Raw genomic sequence first — 22,658 nt, 5'->3', positions numbered from 1 at the left:
GTGAAGAGATTCTGAGAGGCGTCTGCCAGCCTGTTGTGAAGAACTTTTCTTGTGAGAGGAATGGCTGCAGATGCCAAGGTCAGTGAAGGAGGGGGAGGCGTAATGCGGCTTCTGTCCAAGATTCCCCTGCAGCCTGTGGTGACGACCATGGTGAAGCAGGATGTCCCCCTGCAGCCCATGGAGGTCCACGGAGGAGCAGAGATCCACTTGGAGCCCATGAAGGACCACACATCGGGGGAGGTGGATGCCTGAAGGCGGCTGTGGCCCGTGGAGGGCCCGCTGGGACAGCTGTTCTAGAGAGACTGCACCCCGTGGAAGAGATGACCCATGCCAGAGCAGTTTCATGAAGGACTGTGACGTATGGGAGGGACCCCACAATGGAGCAGGGGAGGAATGCGAGGAGTTCTTCCCCTGACCATGAAGCAGCGGTGTGAAACAACGCGTGGTGAACTGACCGCGACCCCCATTCCCTCCTCCCGCCTGTGCTGCTCAGGGGGGGAGAAGGTAGTAGAGATAATGTTAAGCTTGGGAAGAGGGAGGGGTGGAGGGAGGTTATCTTGTTCTCTGTCTCATTATCCTGCTGTTTTTAGTAATAAATGAATAGTTTTCCCGAAGTCAAGTCTGTTTTTGCCACTGCAACACATTAATCTCTAGTAGGAGCAATAGTATAGCCAACAGAACTGAAAGGGGAAGATGCGGTATGTCAGTGAGACTGCAGCTGGTAACTAGGTGGGTAGAGCGGACATTCGTGGTGAGTCAGAACGAGCAAGGGCGCTGTCCTGCTCCGGAAGAGTGCCCTAAGATCGGCAGTGCCCAGTTGCCAGTGCTTTGCTTGCAGGACTCTTCCCCTCCTGCCCCAGTAAAGCTTAGATTTTTTTTTCAAAAGTACAAAAGAAGTATGAGGCCTCGTACCACTCACATTAGCAGCAGTGAAATGTCCTTGTCCCTGCAAGACAGCTTTGAAAGCATCAATTTCAGGTAGATATTTAAGACACCTAATGGAGTAGAATGAACCAAGGTGCTTCCATTATTTCTTAGATTCAGTGCTCTGTCAAAGATTGCAGTTGGTACTGTTATCCCTGCTGATCTATGTTTTAGCTAATTATGTTATCGTAGCTTCTGAAATCTTTTCTTTGAGTTCCTGTGTACTTTCTCACTAGTCTCACATCATAATCATGTAAGTTCATATCGGCCTTTCAGTATCATTCATTTTTTAACATGTCCGGTGGTCTTTCTGTTCACTGTTATTCAGTTCTACCATTACAAACCAGTCTTTGCCAGAGCTGTGTTAATGCATTTAATAATATCAGGGATTTTGTTACATGATTGTAATGTAGGAACTGAGTTCACCATTTCTTCTCTAAAAAACATGTAGTGTAAAATAGTTGCACCTCTTGAGGTACTTGGTTGCTTTTTTTTGCAAGAGTGATGTGATTATCTACTCTCTATGATACCTTAGCATGGTGTTATATTTATTCTGTGTGGATGGAAAATAACGCTGGTTGGCTGGTTGTTTCTCTGTGTGTGCACATAAAGACATTTTAGTCATTTTAATTAGATGTGCCTTTTCTCTTCCAGACATCTTCATGTCAGATACATAGGTTTTCATAAGCTTTCTTGCTAATATCCACTTACTTTTACAAGGGCCATTTTTCTCTGCAATGTAATTTTAGCTCAGTTTTTCATTTTACTGCAAGTCGCTCTAATTAGGACATCTCTGTTCAGGTTTCTGTAGTTTAGCTTTACTGAACAGGCCTGTCAGTGGATAATCAATGGTCTTTATGCAAGGAAAATACACCTTTCTCAAATAAGTCATTATAAAGCCTATACCAATACATATATTTCTATATGCAAAAGGAAATTTATATCAATCAACTGTCAGACCAGGAATCGTGTACTAAAACCCATGAGAAATACTTCTAATGTGTAGTTTGAGTTACTTGGTTTTATTACTGGATTAATTGTTTAAAGAAACACCTTCTGTGCTCAGAATGAGCTTTCAATGGCTGTAAATGTTGTGGTACGTGCTTACCTGACAGTTGGAGAGTGACATTGGCACCGCGTTCATTCTTATTGTGGAATTGTTGTGCCCATGAGGAATGCTGTAAAAGTAACTGGTGCTTACAGGGTGACATAATTCCAGTTTCCGACAAGCTTTCTTGTGTCATTGTTCTACAGTCTTTTGGTGGGGAGAGAAAACCTTTGAGCTTCCCAGTCAAAAGGGCATGAGACACATCCATTTTTCTCTTTTCCAGGATCTTTCCCAGAGAGTATCTTCTCCAGCAAATCCATCTTTATTCTCTCGCAGACCTTCAGCAGGTAAGTTTCTTCGACTAATTCTACCTGTTACACGTCAAGCCTGTTCTCACCTTCAGTGATAATTGTACATTTCCCCTTCTAGCCTATCGTAGCATAAATAGCTGTACTTCCAAGCCATCTGTGGTTTATAGTTTAATAGAAGAATGAGTTAACAGAGGCATTGGTTAGGGATGAGAGAGAGGAAGCCTCTCATCAGAAAGAAGAGCGTTAGTGTTGAAAAGGGACTGGAAAGAGGCTGTGAAAGAAAACTGTAATCTGCAAAGAGAACTTTGCTGTGAGAAATTTTTAATCTGATCAGTGAAGGCTTATCTACAGGTGAACTAGTGTTATTTATTTCTGTGCTTGAAAGAATAGTTATTCAGGAATTTGTGAGTTTGTACAGTCCCTGGTCCAATGTGCTTATTGAGGGGAAAAAAAAACCCGAAAACCAACAACAAAAAACCCACAAAAACCTCAGCAAGCCTGCTACACAAACTGAAGCTGTGCACTGGTACTGTAACAGCCGTGACCACAGAAGAGGTAATGTGCCAGCAAAGCGTGTCTTCGTGTTGGTATTGATTGAACTAAGCAAGCACCTTGCAGTACATCTGCCTGAAGAACAGAATTTTATTACATAACGGATTAAACAAGAAGAATTTGGCAAAAAGAGCTTAAAAGAGAAGATAGGGAATGTAAGGTGAATGTGCTGCAGGACTCAGATATGTAATGGAGGAAGCAATGAGGTGAGATAACGCTGGCTGACCTGGGCACATCTGTGTTCACACTTTAATGTTGCCAATGATATGTAAAACAGAGTATTTTAAGCTTCTTCCACTGATGTTTCTCTTGTCTAGTGGTACCTTTTCTGCAGGATAACATGTAGTATAGTCAGTTCTGGATGTTCAGTTGACACATTTAAGTTGAGATAGTTCAGATGACCCTCAGAGCTGGAGTCTACAGAACTACAGGAAACGTGGCTTTTGTTGGCTGGTGAAGTCACAGGGTAGAAGTGATTTCATATATAAAATAAAAAGGCCAGTAATCTGAGGTCTAAAACTGTTTCCACATCTTTTCAGCATGTTCTGCTATCTCATCTTTAATAATCAAGCCATGAAAAAGCAAGCTACTTAACTCCAGAGCTGCATTCTCCCTGGTGGGCCTGTCTATTAGCCTCCAGTGCTTTGTAAGCTGCTTAATCAGTTCCTAGCATTGGTAGTAGATGTTTTAGAAGCAATCAGCAGCTTATCAAGCACCCTGTGGGAGGGAGGGAGCGTAGAAGTCAGAATTCATCCATTGATTTAGCAGTTCCCTTTAGCATGTTTCTTTGTGTTTGCAAGACACCTTCTCTTCCCCTGAGGGCCCCAGCCCCAAACTTATCATATTTAGAGGCAATATAACTTGATTATCATTTCTGCTGGGGTGGGTTAAATTGCATTTACCTTTTAATCTAGCTATATCCTTGTTGTCGGCCTGGAGAGGGTTTTCCACATTTCAGAGGCTCCGAGTTTGAAATTGAATTACCTGTTTCTTGTCAAAGTGGAACCAGAGTGGAAAGGGGAGGAGGCTACTATTGAGAAAATGAATCCAACAGTTGGAGAAACACTTATACCCTTATAGCCCCTGCCTCCTCCCTGGTTTGCCCCTTACCACTGCTTTTTCCTGATGGCTCATAATTTTCTACTGAGCTGCAGTTTTGGTGTTTTTTAATCCTGAAAGTTTCCCCTCCTTTTGATTCCTCTGCTGCCTGTTTCCTCATATCTGTGGGCTGCTTTTGCACTGTATCCTGCTGTCATGTAGATTGCGTATGTTTGGGGAATTAACTAAAAGGTTTATTAAAGATTAATGGAAAGATAAGGCATGGTGAGTGAATTAGAAAAGCAGAGAGGGGTAATCTGAAGATATAAGCAACCTTTACCCTGGTTAGTCCCAGCTCAATTCTAATTTGTTTCCTAGCCAAGTTCTCTTTAAATATCCTAGAGAATATGGGTTGTTTCCTACCAAGCAGCTGAGTTTCAAAACTGTGTTATGAGAATCTGTTCTTAGTTGAAATGCCTGTTTGCCAGTAGGTGAAGCAGCATATAATACTATTCTAAAATGAAATCAAATTTAAATCTCTTTCCAAGCTTAGTAGAGCTCCATGCCTAAACCTCATGGATGTGGCAGAGTACATACGTGAACTATCTGATGGTCTGGGGATGGTTGTCACTTGGATCTGTTTGGACAGGGCTCTTCTGGGGAAGACCTTAATTGTGACGTTAAAAGCAGAGTGCAAAAAAAAAAAAAAAAAAAGAAACAATGTCTTTAATTTTGGAAACTCACCAAATCTTGGTGAGGTAGTAGTTTTGCTAGTACTTTACTCATGTTACTTTCCCTAGCAAATGCTGATAGTGTAGATGTGAGTAGATCTGACCTTTAACCAAAGAGGCAGCAAGTGATCTTTGGTTGTCTGTGCACATTTATTTGAAATAGATGCAAATGTGCACATGCACCCCAGCAAAGTTTCACTGCAGACCAGAGACTACATTAAAGTTTACAGCAAGTCTATCTATGGGCTGTTCACATGGAGTACATATTCTTAGAATCCTCTTGTCATTGTCATTGGATGTGTTAACAAGCAACATGACTAATTAGGTGCATTTGGATTTAACAAGCAGAAGCACGAAGTGTGACAGCTTGCCTGTTCTGCCCCATTGGCTACACTCGCTTTCCTTTCCAACCCTCCCTGGCATCATCTGCCCAGAGAGTAACAGCCCTGCGTCACCCGTAACACCGCTGCATCTCTGTTAGCCAGTTTATCCAGGGCTATTCCAGTCAATTAGAGCTTTAAAGAGAAAGACCTCCAGTTGTTAGGAAGCAAGTATTCACTCCTGAAATTGCTGGTCTTAGCAGACATAGTACACTGGAAAATGGATGACTCTTATTTATGTGCATTATAGTCCCTGATGGTGCAGTCACAGTCCAGGGTAGCTTCACCCTAAACCTACTGGAGGTGTAAACTCTGTTCTCTGCTGACATTACTAACAGACGTATCCCTGGTTTTGTGGGTGTGTGAACACAGTTCATGGAAGCTGAAGTTAAAAACTGTCCATTCATTTGGTTTGACTATGAGGCTGCTTTTGGTGAGACTAAACATTGATTTGGATAGAAGCTGACTCAGACAAGAGTCTTGCATTTCTTAGGAAAAGTAATTCTTTCTGCTTTAATTAGATTTCGTATTAATGGGAGCTTTTAAAGTGAAAGACTTGAAGTGGCTGTTGTGACAAGTTCAAAATTCCGATGCTTAATCCACTCAGGGGGTTAACTAATGTCTTGCCTGTTTTTATTTATGTAAATAGCAAGGCATACAAGTGTACAAAAATTATTGCAGTGATAGTCTTTACTGAAGAAAGACTCTTATTCATGGTAATTATTTCATCCTGGTTATACTACCCCCAAAAGATGTGGTAAAATAAATAGGATCTATGTAATGGCAAAAATGACTGGATGTCAAAGATGGCAATTGTGAGTGAGACAGGAGATTTAAAAAGACAATGATTTGAAGACTTGTTTGCACGGGAACAATCAGGAAAAAGAAATTGAAGTGACAAAATATGGGAATTTAAAATGATGAGTTGAATTACATTGAATCACTGTGGTAAATACTGTTACTCAAAATATAAGTAGCTTTCATTTGGTTTATCTCCATTTACTTTGGAAGCAAATTGAACTAAATTGTATTAAGGCCATTTTCATTCTGAATGTGTATGTCCATACGGGGATTTAATGTAGTATAATTTATCCATTTTAACCTTCTAGATAAACTAATCCATTAAAATTTAATTAAAACATCCATTTATTTCAGATTAACTTTTCCTGACTATCTACCTGTAGATGAACCTACAAACAGTGTGAAGAACAGTGGAGAGAAAGGACGAACAGGAGAGCTCTGTTCTCACAGTTATATAGCACAGGTCATACAGTGAATATGAGATACGCATAAAAATCCTTAATGGAAATGCTTCTTCACAGAACACAGAGTGAGCAGGAGGAACTTAATGCCACAGTAATGTTACTGAGGCCAGAAGTTTATCATCTTTGAGAGGATTAAGTATCCATAATGAGAATGTCCATAGTTACTCTATGTAAGATAAAGAGATTATAAGGTTTCAGAATAGACATATTATTTACTGAGGGGATTAGGAAGATGTCTTCCCTGTTGACAGACAGATCAATGATTTCATCTTCCTCTGACTTATATAGTACTGATTACAGCATCTGATAGGGTTTTGGGCTAGGTGAACAGTTGATCTAACAGAAGCATTCGCAATATGAAAATCTTAATGTTTCTGTTCAGGATTTTGCACGTATAAGATTCCCTAACAAAGACGTAGGGAATAAAAATGAGTTTCAGTTAAACATAACTTCCACCTAATTTGAGCCTAGTACATTGTCAGATCAGGATTAGGAAGCCTTAGAAGAACAAAGAAATTGTTAGGTCGTTAGCTTTTCTGGGCTTTTAACCCGTGTTGTATTTTCATCACATCTCCTCTTTCAATGGCAAATTCGAATCCTCCCTGTATTTTCCTAAACTGAGGTGGAGGAGATTGGAGATGCTCTTTCTAGAATTTTTACATGTGCAAAACTTATACATTGATTTAGACAAGTTGTTTCCTGAGTCCCAACAATAGCAAACACTGCAAGGGGGTGTGGACTTTTTTTTTTCCCTCTTTACTTGCTGTCTTTTTCAAAAGTGAAACTTCTTTTCTGATTACTCAGTCCTCATACAATTACTGAGAAATGCTCAGCTTAGATTTATGACATACAGCCAGATGACTTCCAAGCCCATCAGTGGTGGTGTTCTTTGCCATCAGTTTCTTTTTATTTGCACAAAAAAAAAAAAAAAAGGATGGGATGTGGCATCAAACCTGCATGCCTGTCCTGGTGAAAGCCACTAGTGTGCATGTGGCTATATTAATTGACAGAACTGGATTTTGGCTAACATACTTCGGGCTTGCTCTCGTTTTAGAAGCATTACTGGGATAGGTGCGTGACAAACACCCCCCACGCCACCCCCTGCTCTTAACAGATACAGCCATACCTGTAAAAGCATTTGTGTAAACTTGATTATATCAATGAGAAAGTCTTTTGCTGTCTTTTGTTTCATTCAGTGATTCAATATAAGCTGTATCAGCGTAAATTTTTATTTACCAAAGAGGTTTACCCATGTAGCTGTACCAGCAGATCCTTTTAAGTTTAGGCAAGCCCTTTTTAGCTTGAGGGGCAGGAGGTGGCAAGTGAGGAGGAGAATTAGGTTTTTGGCAGGCCTGGCTGTGTTGCGATGGCTCAAGTTTTGTCTGTTGCAGTTCTCTGTGGAGTTCACTGTGCTCAACAAGGGCAGCAAAATGCCACACATCTGTGCCATAGCTGCCGCAAGTCAGACCTCAGCACTGCAGTGAAAATGTTGGTTTACATCTGCAGCCTCCCAAGCAAGGGTTGACACAGCAAGTGTGACAGAGATGCAAGTCCTGCAGTGTGTTACTACCAGTATTCAGCTGACCACGGGTTGGAAGACGTTGGTCAGAGTAGAGCTGGTTGGAAACAGTGGTGTGTTTTAACTGATGTGTCAGATACAGCCCCTGCCCTTAAATTTCTGGTAGGAGATAGACAGAAACAAATGGTTGTGTGGGGAGGTGGAAGGCGTACACATTGTTAGTTTGTACAGTGACCCAGTTCTCGTCCTAAGGCACATGAGATCTGGATGCTCTTCCCAGCTCTGCTGCAGGCTCTCTCTGACACACAGGACAAGTCATTTCAAATGGGATTAAGGTAAAATGGGTCCTACTTTACTATGTGTGTGTTTAAAATACACATCCTAAGCACAATCGAGTTCAAAGGAGGGAAACTAGCACTTTGGAGGGGTAGTCTGTCTGACCTATTTTAAATATGTTGTGCAATTTAAATACATTAAGATTTCAAGGCACTTAAATAATTCTGTAGTTGAACTGTGTAAACATGCATCTTGGACCATAACGACGTAATGCTAATAGCCATCTTTATGTCCTTTGTTTACGGCTTGTCCCTGTATGACTGTGGTAACTGTATTAACAGAAGAATATGGAAGTATTCCTAGGATGGGAAAAACACACAATATACACTTCTATAAATATTAAATGTCTGATAGCAAAACAGCAATTGAACAGCTTGTGTACTTTCCTGTGGCTATGGCTCCTTTATCACTCACTCCTGTCACTCCCTGGAGTTTGCTAGCACTGAGCTGCCTTTCAGCAGAACAGGAAACTTCAGGGTAGCTGATATTCCAGGTGTGTGTGTATAATTCCCCACAGTGCTGACAGTTTTGCTTACAATTAGTGGTAATGGCAATGATCTTACTGGTGTTTCCTCTTTGCCACAGCTCTGCTGGGGAAGGGAGTTGCTGTCATTCAGAATGGCTCACCGTCAGGCAGAGAGCATGGCAGAGCCGGCCAGGCTCGTAGGGGAAGAGCTGTCCAGGAGCATTTTGGCAAGTGGCAGCCAGGAAGACAAGTTTATCTGAGCTCTGTTAAAGTCTCGGAGGGAAAGTATGGAGATATAGCAAGATTGTTAATAGATAGTTTTAATAGCAGAACTGGTTTTTGCGCTGCTTGAAACCAGAGTTTTCAACAGGACTTATTAAATACACGTGGTGCTTTTTCACATGAATATGTAATCTAGGCTGTTTGGGGTATGTGTGACTTTTCAGAATTGAACTCTGTTTAAAACAACCCGGCAGTGGTGCCAGTGGCTCGCAGGAGCTTCTGAGTTGAGATCTCCAGAGATATTTTAATTTTTTCAGCCCCTGGAAGAGGCAGTAGCAATATGAGCTACTCCTTTTCTAGTGCTTTGTGCTAACCAGGTTTCTTCTGTTCTTTTTTTTTGCTGTCCAGAATGAAAGGCCAAGTAGGGGAGATCAGGGTTAGCAGTGTGAAAGATTAGGCTGTAACCTCATTGCCGTAGTTCACATAAAATTATCTATTCAGGAGAAGGCAGCTGGACATATCTCAGGGAATAACATCCCAGAAAATTAAATTTCCAGAGGAGACAAAATACTGTCTCAGAGCTACCTGCTTGGATGAAAGAAGAAAAATTTTTTTTAGAAATTTTTTTTTAAATATACTTTGTATGCACAGAGGTTTTTTTCAGAGTAACTTTAGCCATTTTCTTGACACGTTGCTTTCTTATTCTAAAATCCTTCAGAGGGCTCCTCCTTAAAATGCCCTGATGCAGCCCTGTGCAAGGCAGGAAAGTTTCTAATTTTGTGATATCACTCATGAAATAACATCTTACTCAGTGGGCATGTAGAGTCAGTTAGTATCTCTGCATGCAATTGCCTGCTTAATCTTAACAAAAAAAAAAAAGGGGGCAAAAGAAAAAGCCCACGTATGTACTCTCTACCTGAATGCATATTTGCTTGTGTGTGTATTTAGAGTCACATATATTTTCAAGCTAAGGAAAGTGCTTTCTGTTCTTTAGCAGCCAAATTCCTGGTACTCTTTCAACCTTGTTTGATTAAAACAGCCTTTAACCTTTGCTTGAATACCTGTTTCTTAAAACAACCTATAATTCATCCCTGCAGCAAGATTAGGAGAACTTGGGGTGTGACAGAATTGACATGTAGCTGCCTGGAAACCTTAGGGGGAGGAGAAAGGAGGAAAGACGATTGAAACACAGTGAGTGTGAAGGCAGAAGCTGTGGGGCTGAGTCTCGTTGCAGGGCTGGCTGGGGAGCTGGCACAAGTGATTTCCAGGTGTGTTTTTTTGTACTGAGACAATTCCATCTCTTTCTCAATTGTGTCAGCTTGCACGCAGAGACCTGAGAAATTTCAGACTTTTCTTCCTTTCCGTGAGAGGAGTCGGGGAGGGCTTGGAGGGACCTTCTCATCCTCTCTGCTGCGTGCTATAAATTCACTTGCACTGTCACCAGTTTGTTCCTCTCCCCCACCAATGTAAAACTCTGACTTCACCTTGCCCCTTGCCTATATGTGCTTGTCACAGATTAGCAGCATTTGCTCTTGACCTTGTTTTGTTTTTCCTGCTCTCCCCAGTCCCTGTTATAGTTAGTGGCTAATCTGTGGGATCTCACTCTAGTACCAAATTGAAGTGCAGCATGTTGAGTGGTCTGGTTTGGAAGGACCACAAAGAGCAAATGGCTCTGCCCTCAGTGCAGTCTGCCTGGTTCAAAGAAGTCAAAGGGAGCTTGTGATTTCTGTATATTCAAATTCTCACTCATTTCTGCTTTAGTTTGATTTATTTTGTGGTTGGTTTTATGCAGTTTTTTGTTCTTTGTAGTGTTTATTACCAGGTTTCCTTTCGGGATGTTCTCTGCCCTGTGTGGGTGATGAGTTAGCACGGCACAATGTGTGGCTGGGCCACATTACTTTGTCTTTGTCAAGGCCAGCGATGGCAAAATGGTATCACGTGTGTCAGAGCCAGCACCTTGCACTGGTGTCAGCAGTGGATGAATGGAGTCCCTGGCCTCACCTGCTCCTGTCCAGCCTGCTGCCACCTGTACCACAAGCTGAACTGGCCCTGGGGACAGACGGGAACCTGCAAAGGCTGTAAAGGGAAGAGAAGAGAGGGGATGGGCTGATACCACCCTTACTGTTGGGAGCTGGGACTGTGGCCCGTAGTGTGGCTGTAGCAACAAAAGATGGAGCTCTCCTGAAGTTACTGCTGTGGGGTTTTGTTTGTTTTTTTTTGTTGTTGTTTTACAGCAATGCATAATGACTGTAGTCTGCATGCACACAAATATTAAGAAATCATTCTTCCCTTAAGTCACTTGCAATTTAAATAAACAGGGCAGGCAATCTGAAAGAGATAACTGGGAGTCAAAATGAAGCAAGGAAAGCTGACCAGACCAGAATATTGCACAAAAGATAGGGCAGAGCTGAGATCTGATATCTGCCTCCCTGGGGCTTTTACCTCATGATCATCCTTCCTCCTTCCATTTCCCTTTCCTCTGAACTAAAGATTAATTGTGCATTGAAATTGTAACAAGAATTTGCGATGTTAAGAATCTGGCAAACGGAAGGGAAAAATTCCTCAAGGAAATTAGCAGTCCACAGGCATTGTCTGTTCCCTAGATATAAATGACTAGGAACTTCCCAGCCAAGTGATGTGTTTTCCCTTTCTTTTCTCTGCAGCTTGCATTATCCTAAGCTAAGCATATTGTAGCATGCTTGTCTCCAAGCCCGTGTTTTCATCGCAGGAATTCTGACCCTGCTGAAATCTGTCACAGAGCAGAGATTCCGTTTTACTCTTTGCGCTTTTAATGCCCAATCTCCACGTTTAACAAATGCAGAAAATACCTGCTTGTCGTGCACTTAGCCAATAGATAAGGCAACCGTTGCAGCCTTCCTGCACCCCACTCTGCTCCTGCTCTTCCCAGCTTGCAACAGAGATCACCTGTGACAGAGAAGAGAATGCGTCAGAAAATGGTTTCTGAAGCAGGTTGCACAACGTAAGGATAGGAGGTAGAGTGCGAAACAAAGACCGTCAACTGCAGCTAAAGAGATCTGAGGCAGGCATTAGGAAAAACTTTGCAGCTGTTTTGAGTGCTGGAGAGCTGTGGATCTCTGTGATGTGAAATTTTTAAGCAAGTCAGTCATCTGTCAGTTGATTGTGCTGCAGGGTCACGAATAAACAGGAGGTTTCTGGAAGTGGTTTTTTCTAGCTTTATTTTTTTGTATCATTGTTAGTTCTTTCAAAAGCATATTTCTCATCTATCCTGGAGGTGGAGAAAGATTACTGGGTGTTTAGTCCTCCTCTACAAAGCTCCCACTGGTGCAATTTGGATGGCAGTGAGCACCATGGTGGATCTAAGCCAGTCTATTCAGAAGGAGATTTTATTTTCCATTTGATTCAGTTCAGGAAGCGCATTCTCTGTGGAACTCTGAAGTCTAGGCAAAGCTGGAGCTTACTTCTGAGCTTCTTAGCAAAAGGCTTGATTCACACTAGCTGTTTCTGGAGAGGTGGAAAGAGAACAATCAGGAAGAGGCAGGAACCTTGACGTTAGAGGATGGTGGAAAGCTGTGCACAATTGTTGACTGCTCCTTCAGATAACTTCCTTCTGCCAGGCATGCTTGTGACACTAATCCCAATAATTAAAGGACTTTCTAGCCCTTCAGTGTATATAATTGGGGATGGTGAATGAGCTTTGTGCCTACCACCCCTTCTATTTTCTCAGTGCCTCTTGGCCTTTTCATGTCTCTTCTGCATTGCATCAGTGCCTCCTGGCAAATTCTGTCTGTCTCTCAGATAGAGCCAAGTGTGTGTCTGGCCTTCAGAAATAGTCGTAAGTTTTATTCTGTCAGGAGGGGAGGCCAGGACAATCCAGTTGAGATTTGAACCTGTAGTTCAAGGTGTTTTAGGGATTTCATACCATTTAACCCATCCCCTCCAGGCATCGTTTGTGTCTGACGTAAATCAGACTGGACGAACAGATTGCTTGGTGCTCCAGGAGAAGGTTATGAGGCAAACCTGTGTCTGTAAAGAGAGTGCCTTCTAATAAATGCTATCTGCAGAGAAATACACCAGCCCCTACAGAAGTAGTTAATGTTACTGCTTCAGTGTTGGCTTATAAAACAACTTTATCACCTCTAGGATGATAATGATTAACAAGATGATTTACAAGGGTGGGGTCACAAAGCCATTTGGCAAATTTAGCTTGTCTCAGTGACAGTGATACGGTACCTGAGTTTTACAGTATTTTCACCACTTTATCTGGAATACTAAAACCTAGTGACAGGGTGCTTAAGCAAAGCAGTAGCAACAGATACTCCTCTATGAGGATAATAACCAGTGTCTCCTTCTGTGCTTCTCGTACACGAGGAAATGACAGGTCCAGGTCTGAGAGTTCAGGAGAGTTGGGGACATTTATGCCTACCTCCCTCCTCGGTGTTTATTTCCTGATCACTTAGCCACAGTGAAGTGACACTGTTCCTAGGCACGCTGTTAAATGATGCCTGTGGTTGTTGGCTGTCCCTTCTCAGACTGACAGAATATACAGATATTGGTAGATTTATCTTCCTTCTCTTAGATTCTGGATAGCTTCTGTTAAAATATCCTTCATCTGTGGATTCTCCATTATCTTAGATCTTAATATGAAAGAAATATTTTTTAACTTCTTCTGATTTTACTTTCATTGTCATATCTTCAAAATTACTCAGACTAGCAAATTCAGTCTAACAGGTATTTTGATCCAGAAACTCTTGATGTGGTTTAACATACTCTGACACTTTTCAGAATTTGGACTTCTTAACTTTGGCAGTTGCTCATATCGAGCAGAACAGTTTATCCAAAAGCTTGACAAGCTATATCCCCTTTACCACCTGTTTTGACAATCCTTGTGCAGGTGATCACAGGTATTGGTGATCTCCATGCTATGTAAACATCTACTGCACTTTTAGAAGTTGGTAAAAATGCACAGACAGAGTAGGAGATTTGATGACCCTCACTCAAATTCACAATATAGACTCCTGCAGGGACAGAGGTCTTACTCGTTACCTTTTCCTTCTTAGCTAACGTTGTTGACAGGAGCCCTGCCCTCAAGACAAACACTTACTGTCCTGAGAAATGTCTTAGAACTGTACTGGTTTTTCTCTCCTGTCCAGAAAGTTCATCATGTCTGTTGTGGTTTTGTTTAGTGATAGATTTTGTTTAGTGATAGATTTCAGTGTTGATTTCTGTGGCCATGATGCAAAGGTTGGGTATTTCTATGGAATAGGTCTAATAGATGGGCGGAAGGCTATGTGGAGGCATTACTTGAGGCAACAGAAGATTATAGCTGTCTCATTTTTCTTTCTCCGTCTGCACATGCACCCTCTAGTTCCCCCTAAAGCCCTTGTAATATTACCTCTTCAGGAATGACACAGTTTTGGAGAGGACTTCCATGCTTACCTTGTCTAATCAATATTTGATTGCTTTTCAAGTGACACCCAGTCAGACTACTATTATCTCTTTTCTAATTTGAGCTACTGTCAGGGACTGGAATGAACTCCAACTAATTTTGTATTAGGTTTTTTTTCATGTATTTTTTGTCTTGTTCTGTTTTCCAAACAGAAAGTTATTACAAGCTGTGAGTTTAGGTTACATCTCTCTGGGTTAGAACTCTCAACAGGGATGAGAAGTTCTGCAGCTGTTACCTTGACCACTTTTTCTAGTTTGGTTTTTAATATGAAAACATATGTATTGCAAAACTGTACTCACTACATTGCTCTCCCGTGGGACTAGTTTGTGCAACTCTCCTTCATGCTGGTAAATATGTTCTCATATAAGGAGTCTTTGTTGACTGAAAAGGGAAGACAAAGTGACTTGACTTCTCTCTGCTGTGTGTAATGGGCTGGAGTTTTAGACCCTCTGTACTGTGCTGCATGGGAGGAGGAGGTTTAGGGGTAAGGCTAGGCAGTGGAGGCCTTCAGAGGTGGACTTCTCCCAGCATTGTGCTCAGCACTGAGAGCTTGGAGGAGGGATGGGGTGAGGACAGAGCTGTAGCTCAGCATGTGCCAGAGGTGAGAGGACTGCTTCTCTTCTGGTGCTGGGCAGCATCTTGGGCTCAGAAGTGTGTCATTAAGGTAGGGCACAGGGATAGCAGTGAGAGTCTTCTGGGCAACACGTGTTGCTCCTGGAAGTTGTCTGTGAGCAACAGCCCTGTTGTGTGCATAGTGGGCCACTGAGGAGGATGTCTCTGCCTGTGGAGGATGCTGTGGTCTATGGCCTTTACAGTTCTTATTCTCTGGAGAAAGCTGCCTGCCCTCTTGTTTCTGAAAACCTCACCTTACTAGAATGAGAGAACTATAAGTAATTTCCAGTCTTTGGATAGAAGGATCAGGAAACCTCTGGGAACCAGCAGCCGTTCTGACAAGTACTTAAATTTTGACTGATCACACATTGCCCTCATGATCATATTAATGTGATGTATCCAAAGGGATTTCGGCTTGTACCACAGCCCCTACTGCCTTTCATCTTCTCTGTCTTCCTACTGAATCAGGAAAACATAACCCAGTGCATGTGCGTCGTGTCTTCCTGCTGCCCAGGGCTTGCTTAGCTGTTGCTGACATCAGCTTGTTTGCCAGCGTTCAGCAGTCCCTATGTTTCACGCCAGTGTCACTCATGCAGAGCATAATTGTTTCTTTGGATTTATACTGCTACCCAACTGAACAGTAGCACAAAGATATACCGAGAAGAAGGTTTGATTTACCTTTATTCATAACTTTGACTTGTATGAAAAGCCTCTCTTCTATAAATCATCTGAAATAATTGTCCCCACACAGCTTTGGCATGTGTTCAGATGCTGTATAACCCTTTGATTTCTCTCACTGCTGCAGACTAGTCTCTGCCTTCCCCTCTTGCTCGCCAGTACCACCTCAGCTTTCCCAAGCCGGGAGCAGGAGGCTGGGCAGCAGGGCAGGTTGCTGCTGGCTCTCCTGCCTTCTCCTCTCCCCTCCCCCGCAGCCCTGGCGCCTGCAGCCGTGCTCTGGCCAGAGGGATGCTCTGCAGTGTGGGCAGGGAGCCTGTACGGGAGGCTCCTCCAAAACAGTTCGTCCCACTTAGGGTGGGAGATATATGGCAGTTAGTGTAAAAAGCAGTGCTTGTTTTGTTGGTTTAAATTGTAAGTGCTTTGAGGGCAGGGCCTGTCTTTTACGTGTGGGTGTATATTTTTATACAATTCCTAATGCGAGAGACGCAGTTAGGAACTGCAGTATGCAAAGTCACGGCTTTCTGTCCGGTGGTAGCTTAGAAAAGTGTTTTTCTAGATCCACAGAGATGGACAATGGTGGTGATCTGAAAACTGGAGCTTTTTGGAGACACAGCTTGCTTTGGGCTTCCAAACACAAGTGTTTTCCTCCTGTTGTCACCAAGTAGCATATCTCAATATATATTCCAGGTGCAGCAGTGGTAAGCTAACTGTAAGAGCATGGCCCCATGTCCAGAAACCTTTTGGGATGGGTTTCTTGACCAGTTTAGGAAGGGAAAGCTGCACTGGACCCTCCATCAGTTGATGACCACAGTGCCACTGTCAGTCACCATTCACCCTTAATTTTGGACAATGAAACAATTGCATGCACTGAAAATAATTTGGATTATAAAACAGACCTTGCTCTTCATGTCTGCTGTAGTTAGAAGAGAATCTGAACTCAGTAAAATTTTGGTTTAAGCTTGATGCTCTTGATTTTTTGTTGTTTTTTTAATTTTTATTTTAAGAGGCAGGAATATATTTTTAAGCCTTTGCAGGTACATGTTGAGGCTGTATTGCAGGGATAAGTCAATGGCGAAATTTTTGGTTTCTGTTCCTTTGGCATACTCTTGACTTAGTTTTGTGCTAAATTTCCACATTTCTCACAAAATGTGATGGACTGTTCTGCAGCTCATAGTGTGTGATTTCACAGTTTCTCTATTTTGTATACTTATTTTGTAGGCTTACTTAGTAAATGGAAATGTCCTTAGGAAAGGTTCAGGTGAAAGCTTCGGAGTGACTCCAGCACCGAGAACAGATGTGCGCTGGGATAGATTGCGTGGGGGCTGTGGAGTTTCCATCACCGAAAGGCTTTAGTAACAGATACAGCTGTAAAGAGTGACAGAGATGCTGCTGGCTCTGCCAAGGTGCCCTCTTGAGGGTTTTTTATTTTTTTTTCCCCCATGATTTCCCTAATATCTGGATAACACATTACATTTCTTTAACACACTTCTGTTCTTTAATTGCTTGTATTTCCTTGGAACTCAAGATCAGATTCCAGCATCAAGTGGGAGAACATCCTGGGGCTCTGCCGTCGTGGTTCTGGGATGTCTAAATTGACTGAACCTGGGCCTCCAGCTGTCACAAGAAAGTGCTTAGTCACAGGAGAAGTTTTGACACTTCTGATTACATGTCCTACACTCCTTTTGCCAAGCTGTAAAACACTCACTGGGAAAGTGAGTGTTTTACACGTGAAACTCCTCTTGGGGACAGCAAGTAGAAATAATCCTTTTTACTTGCTGGGGTAAATGGAGATGAGGATTTATTCTTACTAGCTACAAACATGAATGAGAGATGGTTGCAAGGAAAAGTCATACCCTGTGCACAACCCTGAAGTTCCTGATGAAACAAAATTTACAGATGCTAAAAATAGCAGTAACATCAGTTTGATGTTGCATTTTGTTTTCTTCCTGTAATACAGTAAAATGGCCCATAATTCACATTGCAAAATCGGCATGCATGGCTCTTTGAAGATATCGTCTTCGTTGTATGTCTGCAGTGGGGAGGTTTAGAAGCCAAGCCACTACAGTGCTATGACAAGCCGTACAAATAAAATAAATAAATAAATAGGGACAAATAACACAGCTACTTGGGGATAGCTGCCCATACTCAATCTGTCTTGTGAGCCCTTCAGGATAGGAAATCTTTTGTGCCTACAGACTTAAATTCACCCCTGGTGCCTAGGAAGGTAATAGGTTATGTTAATTTTGTTTATTACATAATATCAAATATGGTTTTAATTCAGAGATTTAACTGTTAAGTCCTTGCTGGCAGTGACATTATACAGACTTAGAGTTTGGTTGCAGCTCTGTCTTCAGACTGGCATTTTAAGCTGATGTCTTGTGGCCTGTCAGAGGTGATTGCTGTAGCACGAAAGCATGTATGTATTGTGGTTTATTTATTGTCTTTGTATGTGTATTTCATCTAGTAGTGCTAAGTGGCTTTTTGGAGGGTGATTGTAGCTGTGTCACTAGCTGGGTGGCTTCGCTGTTTCTTTCCTCCTGTTTATTAAATACTGTTGCTTTTGTGTTTCTCCCCTGCTCCCAATTTGTTTGACTTTCAAACTCTGTAACTTTGGAGCCTGCAAGCAAAAAATTTCTTTCTTCAAAACAAAAACCAAAACCCAGCCTAGGGGAGCTAAACTAACTTCTGACCATCTGTTAGGAGGTTAGTAGTACCAGTACCTTGAACTATGGCTTCATTTTCGTATTTTATGCAGCAGCTTCTCGGCATTATTTATGTTCTGGTTGAAGGGGATCTTCCGATACCAGGATGCAATAGGAACGTTGTTTTTCCTCTAACATGAGCAGATGTCCTATCTAGCTATTGTACTAGCAATAACATTGCTGCTTCCTGTTGTTGCAGATGTTGTTAGCAGGCTAGGACTGAAAGCAAAGGGGGCACGTTTCAGCCCGTGCCACTCCATGCCACCAACTCAATGCTACCTATCCACTTCCTTTTCCACGTCTACTCTTTAATAGTGGCTATCCCAGCTAGTGGGCAAGAAGTTGCCCTGGAACACAAATTTGTTTCCTTTCTACTTTACACAGGGGAGGAGTGTGTCCAAAATCTGTGGTGGTGTTCTCTGCCTTGACCTTTGCTTTCTCTAGATTTGTTTACACTAAACCCGAATTACAGGTGATGCATAACCTTATTTAGGAAAGGGGTGCCTGAACTGAATCTGACACACATTTAAGTGTAAATCTCCGTGCTCTTATGTTTCAGGGCACAGCACCGTGCAAGCCTTAAGTCAGCAATTACTGCAGTCTTTTTCCTTTTTATAGGAGGTCACTATCAAGTCCGGAGAAGCATTTCTGTCACTAATCTGGCAAGCTGCCATTCAGACCACAGGAAGCCTGGGAGAGAAGAATATACACTTAGGGCCTTATTCCATCTTCATTATTGCCTACACTAGCAGAATTCCTTAAAGTCTCTGGAAGTTTTATCTGAATGGAAAGTATTTTGCCTGAATAGCACCCCTTATTGAGGCATTGTCACCAAGTCACAAATTTAGATTAGTGTTGTGGCTAGCAGTTTAATCTATACTGCATGGCTGTTTTTTCACACCAACACAGGGAGTGCTAATCACTTCTAATGGTCTAGCAGGATTGTCTGGCAGTGAGTGACTTCCTGATTTCAGAGCTGGACACTGAAGGAAAAAGCCACCATTCCTATTCAGGAGTTTATCTGAGAATGTATTCATTTTGGCATGAGGGGAATATTGTATTTTAATGGTTTTCAACGGGAAACATAACCTCACTAAAGGAGGAAAGCCAGACAAAACTGCAATTTATGCATAAAAATTAACAAGAAATGAAAATAATAAATGTAAGGCAATATCCATAGCTGCCAGTTAGATGATAATATGAAAGCCTTAAATTCTTTTCCTATCTATTTTTTTGTGCCTTAGTATATGAATGCTTTGTTGTATTTAAAATGACTACTAATCTTGTATGTTATTGCCATAGAGAGACTGACAGAGAGATAATAACTTTGTTTTTACTTTTGGATCATTGACAATTCATTGGCTACTGTTATCACTTGTAGTTTCATGGAGCTGTAATTGTTAGGAAATAATTTTCCTGTTGTTTTAACCAGCAGCACTTAGCTGCATTTCTGTATCAGTAAATATTGTCTTAGTCCTTCAAGGAGTTCTACTCATCTTTTTGGGGTTCATTCAATTTTGTCTTCTCATTTCAGGTTATTGAAGGAAAGCTGGCTCCTTTCTTGGGGAAGGTGATCAAGTTTGCCACCTCTCATGTGTACACCTGCAGCCTTTGTAGTCAAAAGGGTTTCATCTGTGAGATTTGCAACAATGGAGAAATCCTTTACCCCTTTGAGGACATTTCTACAAGCAGGTACTGTAATGTCAGTCATACCTTTGACTCACATATCATATCCTTGTGTATTCTCAGCCTTGTAACTTCTTATTTAAAGAACTAGGGACTGGATCCCACTAATGCACATTTCTGGGCAGCTGCACTAGATTGCTGGTCCAGGGAGGCCACAACGAGCAGGCTTGGAAATAGATGGGAAGAGCTACTTCCCAAAGCCCTGTAAGTGTCAGAACAGCTGTTCAAAAAGGGAAGTAGCATCACACAGTGTGAATTATCTAAAGCTCTTCTGAGTTTGCAAAGTATCCTGAAAAGCCAGATGGATTCTCTGGAGTGATCACAGACATCTTTATGGTATCTAATGTCACTGGGCCCGTGATATACTGGGATTGTCAATGATAAAACAATAACCATCTATTCTGAAGTGTTTTCCACATGAAATGTTATGGCTAATTCTCTGCTTTTTGTATGCATTTTTATCTTAAATGATGCTGCTATTCTCAGGTGATTAAAATATAAATATAAGCATATGCCAGTCCTAAGCTAAACAAAAGAACCTTTATTTCACATTATGTGGAGTGCTGGATGCCACATCAGGGACAGGAGTTGCATGGAAAACCTAGAAGCAAAATGGAGGAAATCAGAGCAGGCTTGACAATGCAGCAGTGCTACTACTCTTTTTCAAAAATGCCTTGGATTTTGAATAAAGGAGTTTGGTGGTTTTGTTTTTTTTTTTTCTTTGTAACTCGACAGAAAGACAGTATATCTGACAGCACAGCATTCCTCCATAGATAAGTACTTTTCTGGCTGTTTCAAATACAGTCACTTTAATTTGTTCTCCAAAGTGTTCCATTGAAGGAAAAAATTTGAAGAGCCACCTTTGGAAACAATCAGGAACAGACTGTTTAAAGGGCTTTATTAAGAATCTGATTCCCGTACATGCACAAAGATGTTAAATTACAAGTAACCAAGGACGACTCTTCGGGGATTTTCAGCCTGACTTGAGTTTCAAAGACTTTTGCACATTCTTTTTCCAGACTCTCATTCTAAAAAATGCATTGACAAAGCAGTGGACATAAGCTAAACAAGGTGTGCAGCTGAGCTCTATAAATGGTTTTCAAGAAAGAATGTATCTAGGGTGCATGGTGAGATAGGCTGAGTTAAAAAGAGAGAGACTAAGATGATATAAAACATAAGATATCTATTGAGATTGTATAGAAGGTGACTGAAGATATTCCCAAAAGATTGATGACAACCATGTAAAAGCATTTGGGAAGCCAGGTTTGCTTGTAATATCTGTGCATTTAATTTGTCTGGGGGATTTTTGGTCACAAAAACATTGTTGGGTGTGTATAGTTCCCCCACCCTTCAGCTGAGATCAGACATACCTTGCAATTACAGAGTTTAAAACCTTCTGGAATCAAACAGTATTTGTCAGCAGTTCAGTTGAAAGCCAAAAGAAGCTGCTCTGGCTCCTGTTTTTATGTGAATTAGAAGCCAGAAAGGACTTTTGTTCATGTTTCACAATTGTGAAGTTGTGATTGATGTCATGCCAAAGACAATGGTCTTTTTTAAATGATTTTAATTAAAACACAATCAGCGTGAAAGGTTTTCCAATATTTCTCTTCCTTATTTTGTCAGAGGTCATTCTACTTACTCTTTTTGTACTCCTTATCACTAAACTTTGCTTTTATCCCCAGCATTTTCCATTTCCCTTCCTAGTTAGTTTCTCATCTCATTAATGCTCCTCTGTGCACATGCACCTCTGTGAAACTAACCCGATTACTTCCGTTCCGTATTTTTTTCCTCTTTTCCACGTTCAGGCTAGAGGAAAGTCGTGCCAACACAGGTGCTTGTGTGCTTTACTGTACAGCTCCATCAGCTGCAAAGCAGTGAGAGAGAAGACGAAGTAGAGGGGGTTTGTGTTTGTTTCCATCTCTTACATATGAGAGAGATTTCTGAGGTCGCTGTGCTGACCACTGCAATGACAGGTGTAAGGTGAGGAGATGAGTTAGAAATAAGGAGGTGCACAGAGTAATCTGTGGCAGATGGAATGGCAAGTCGCAAAAGATTCGTGTGAAGACTTGCAATTATGCCTGAAATTTCTGATGACGCGTTCAGCTTTCCTTGGTAAGTGTCATACAGAGCTCTGAGTAAACAGCTCAGATTTGTGATTTAGTTGAACTATTCTGAGTCCACAATGTGCAGTGAGAATTGGCTACAATTCCCTTTCTCCATCCTGGTTTTCTGGAATTGCTGTCTATAAGAGCACAGTATTCACATTCTGTACTGAATACTGGACTGCCAAGTACCCTGGCTGTAGCTGCTGAGTTAAGGAGGGAGGAGCAGCTGAGCTCTCAAGACATGTATTTCCATCTTGCTCATTCACTTTTGAGTGTGCTACTAATTCTACTGGCAAACTGGGCTGTTAAGTTAGAAATACTCGAAGGTGGGTGCATGACAGCTTTTGCGAACTTCACCTCTCTGTAGAATGTTTGAAAAGTTAAGTTTGGGGGTGGGGGGTGATGTCTGTGTTGAGTTGGCATTTGTTTATCTGGCTACTTCCCTGATCTTTCTCGTTCTCTGGAGAGAAGAATGACAGCTGTCAGAGAAGCCATTACGATTCCAAGGTGGTTCTCTGCTGGCTGGCACTTTTCCATGTTCCTGGTCTGTTAGGCCAGCTTTGAGGTGGAGAGATTGTTTCTCTCCAAAATATTCTCAGCAGTTTATGGAGAATTTATGAAGGATGGGTCTTCTTCAGATAGATACAACTGAGAG

The 22,658-nt window shown here is 41.7% G+C and overlaps 1 protein-coding gene across 4 annotated transcripts in view; it reads left to right on the top strand.

Moving 5' to 3' along the window:
- The window catches only part of PLEKHM3 (pleckstrin homology domain containing M3), an 87,697-nt gene that overhangs the window by 53,336 nt on the left and 11,703 nt on the right, over window positions 1-22,658 (top strand). For 3 of the 4 annotated variants that reach the window (XM_086750765.1, XM_086750766.1, XM_086750767.1), the window contains 2 exons: window positions 2,256-2,319; window positions 19,747-19,904. In XM_086750765.1, coding sequence (XP_086606891.1) covers window positions 2,256-2,319; window positions 19,747-19,904 — 222 coding nt within the window. Of the gene's footprint in view, window positions 1-2,255; window positions 2,320-19,746; window positions 19,905-19,983; window positions 20,603-22,658 lie in introns of those variants that run through there. The other variant, XM_086750768.1, reaches the window with a different exon arrangement.

The sequence above is a fragment of the Chlamydotis macqueenii genome, chromosome 6 (assembly GCF_036417535.1).
Source record: "Chlamydotis macqueenii isolate bChlMac1 chromosome 6, bChlMac1.mat, whole genome shotgun sequence".
NCBI classification, from domain to species: Eukaryota; Metazoa; Chordata; class Aves; order Otidiformes; family Otididae; genus Chlamydotis; species Chlamydotis macqueenii.
The sequence above is the reverse complement of the archived record's forward strand: the minus strand, read 5'-3'. Positions and strand labels throughout refer to the sequence as shown.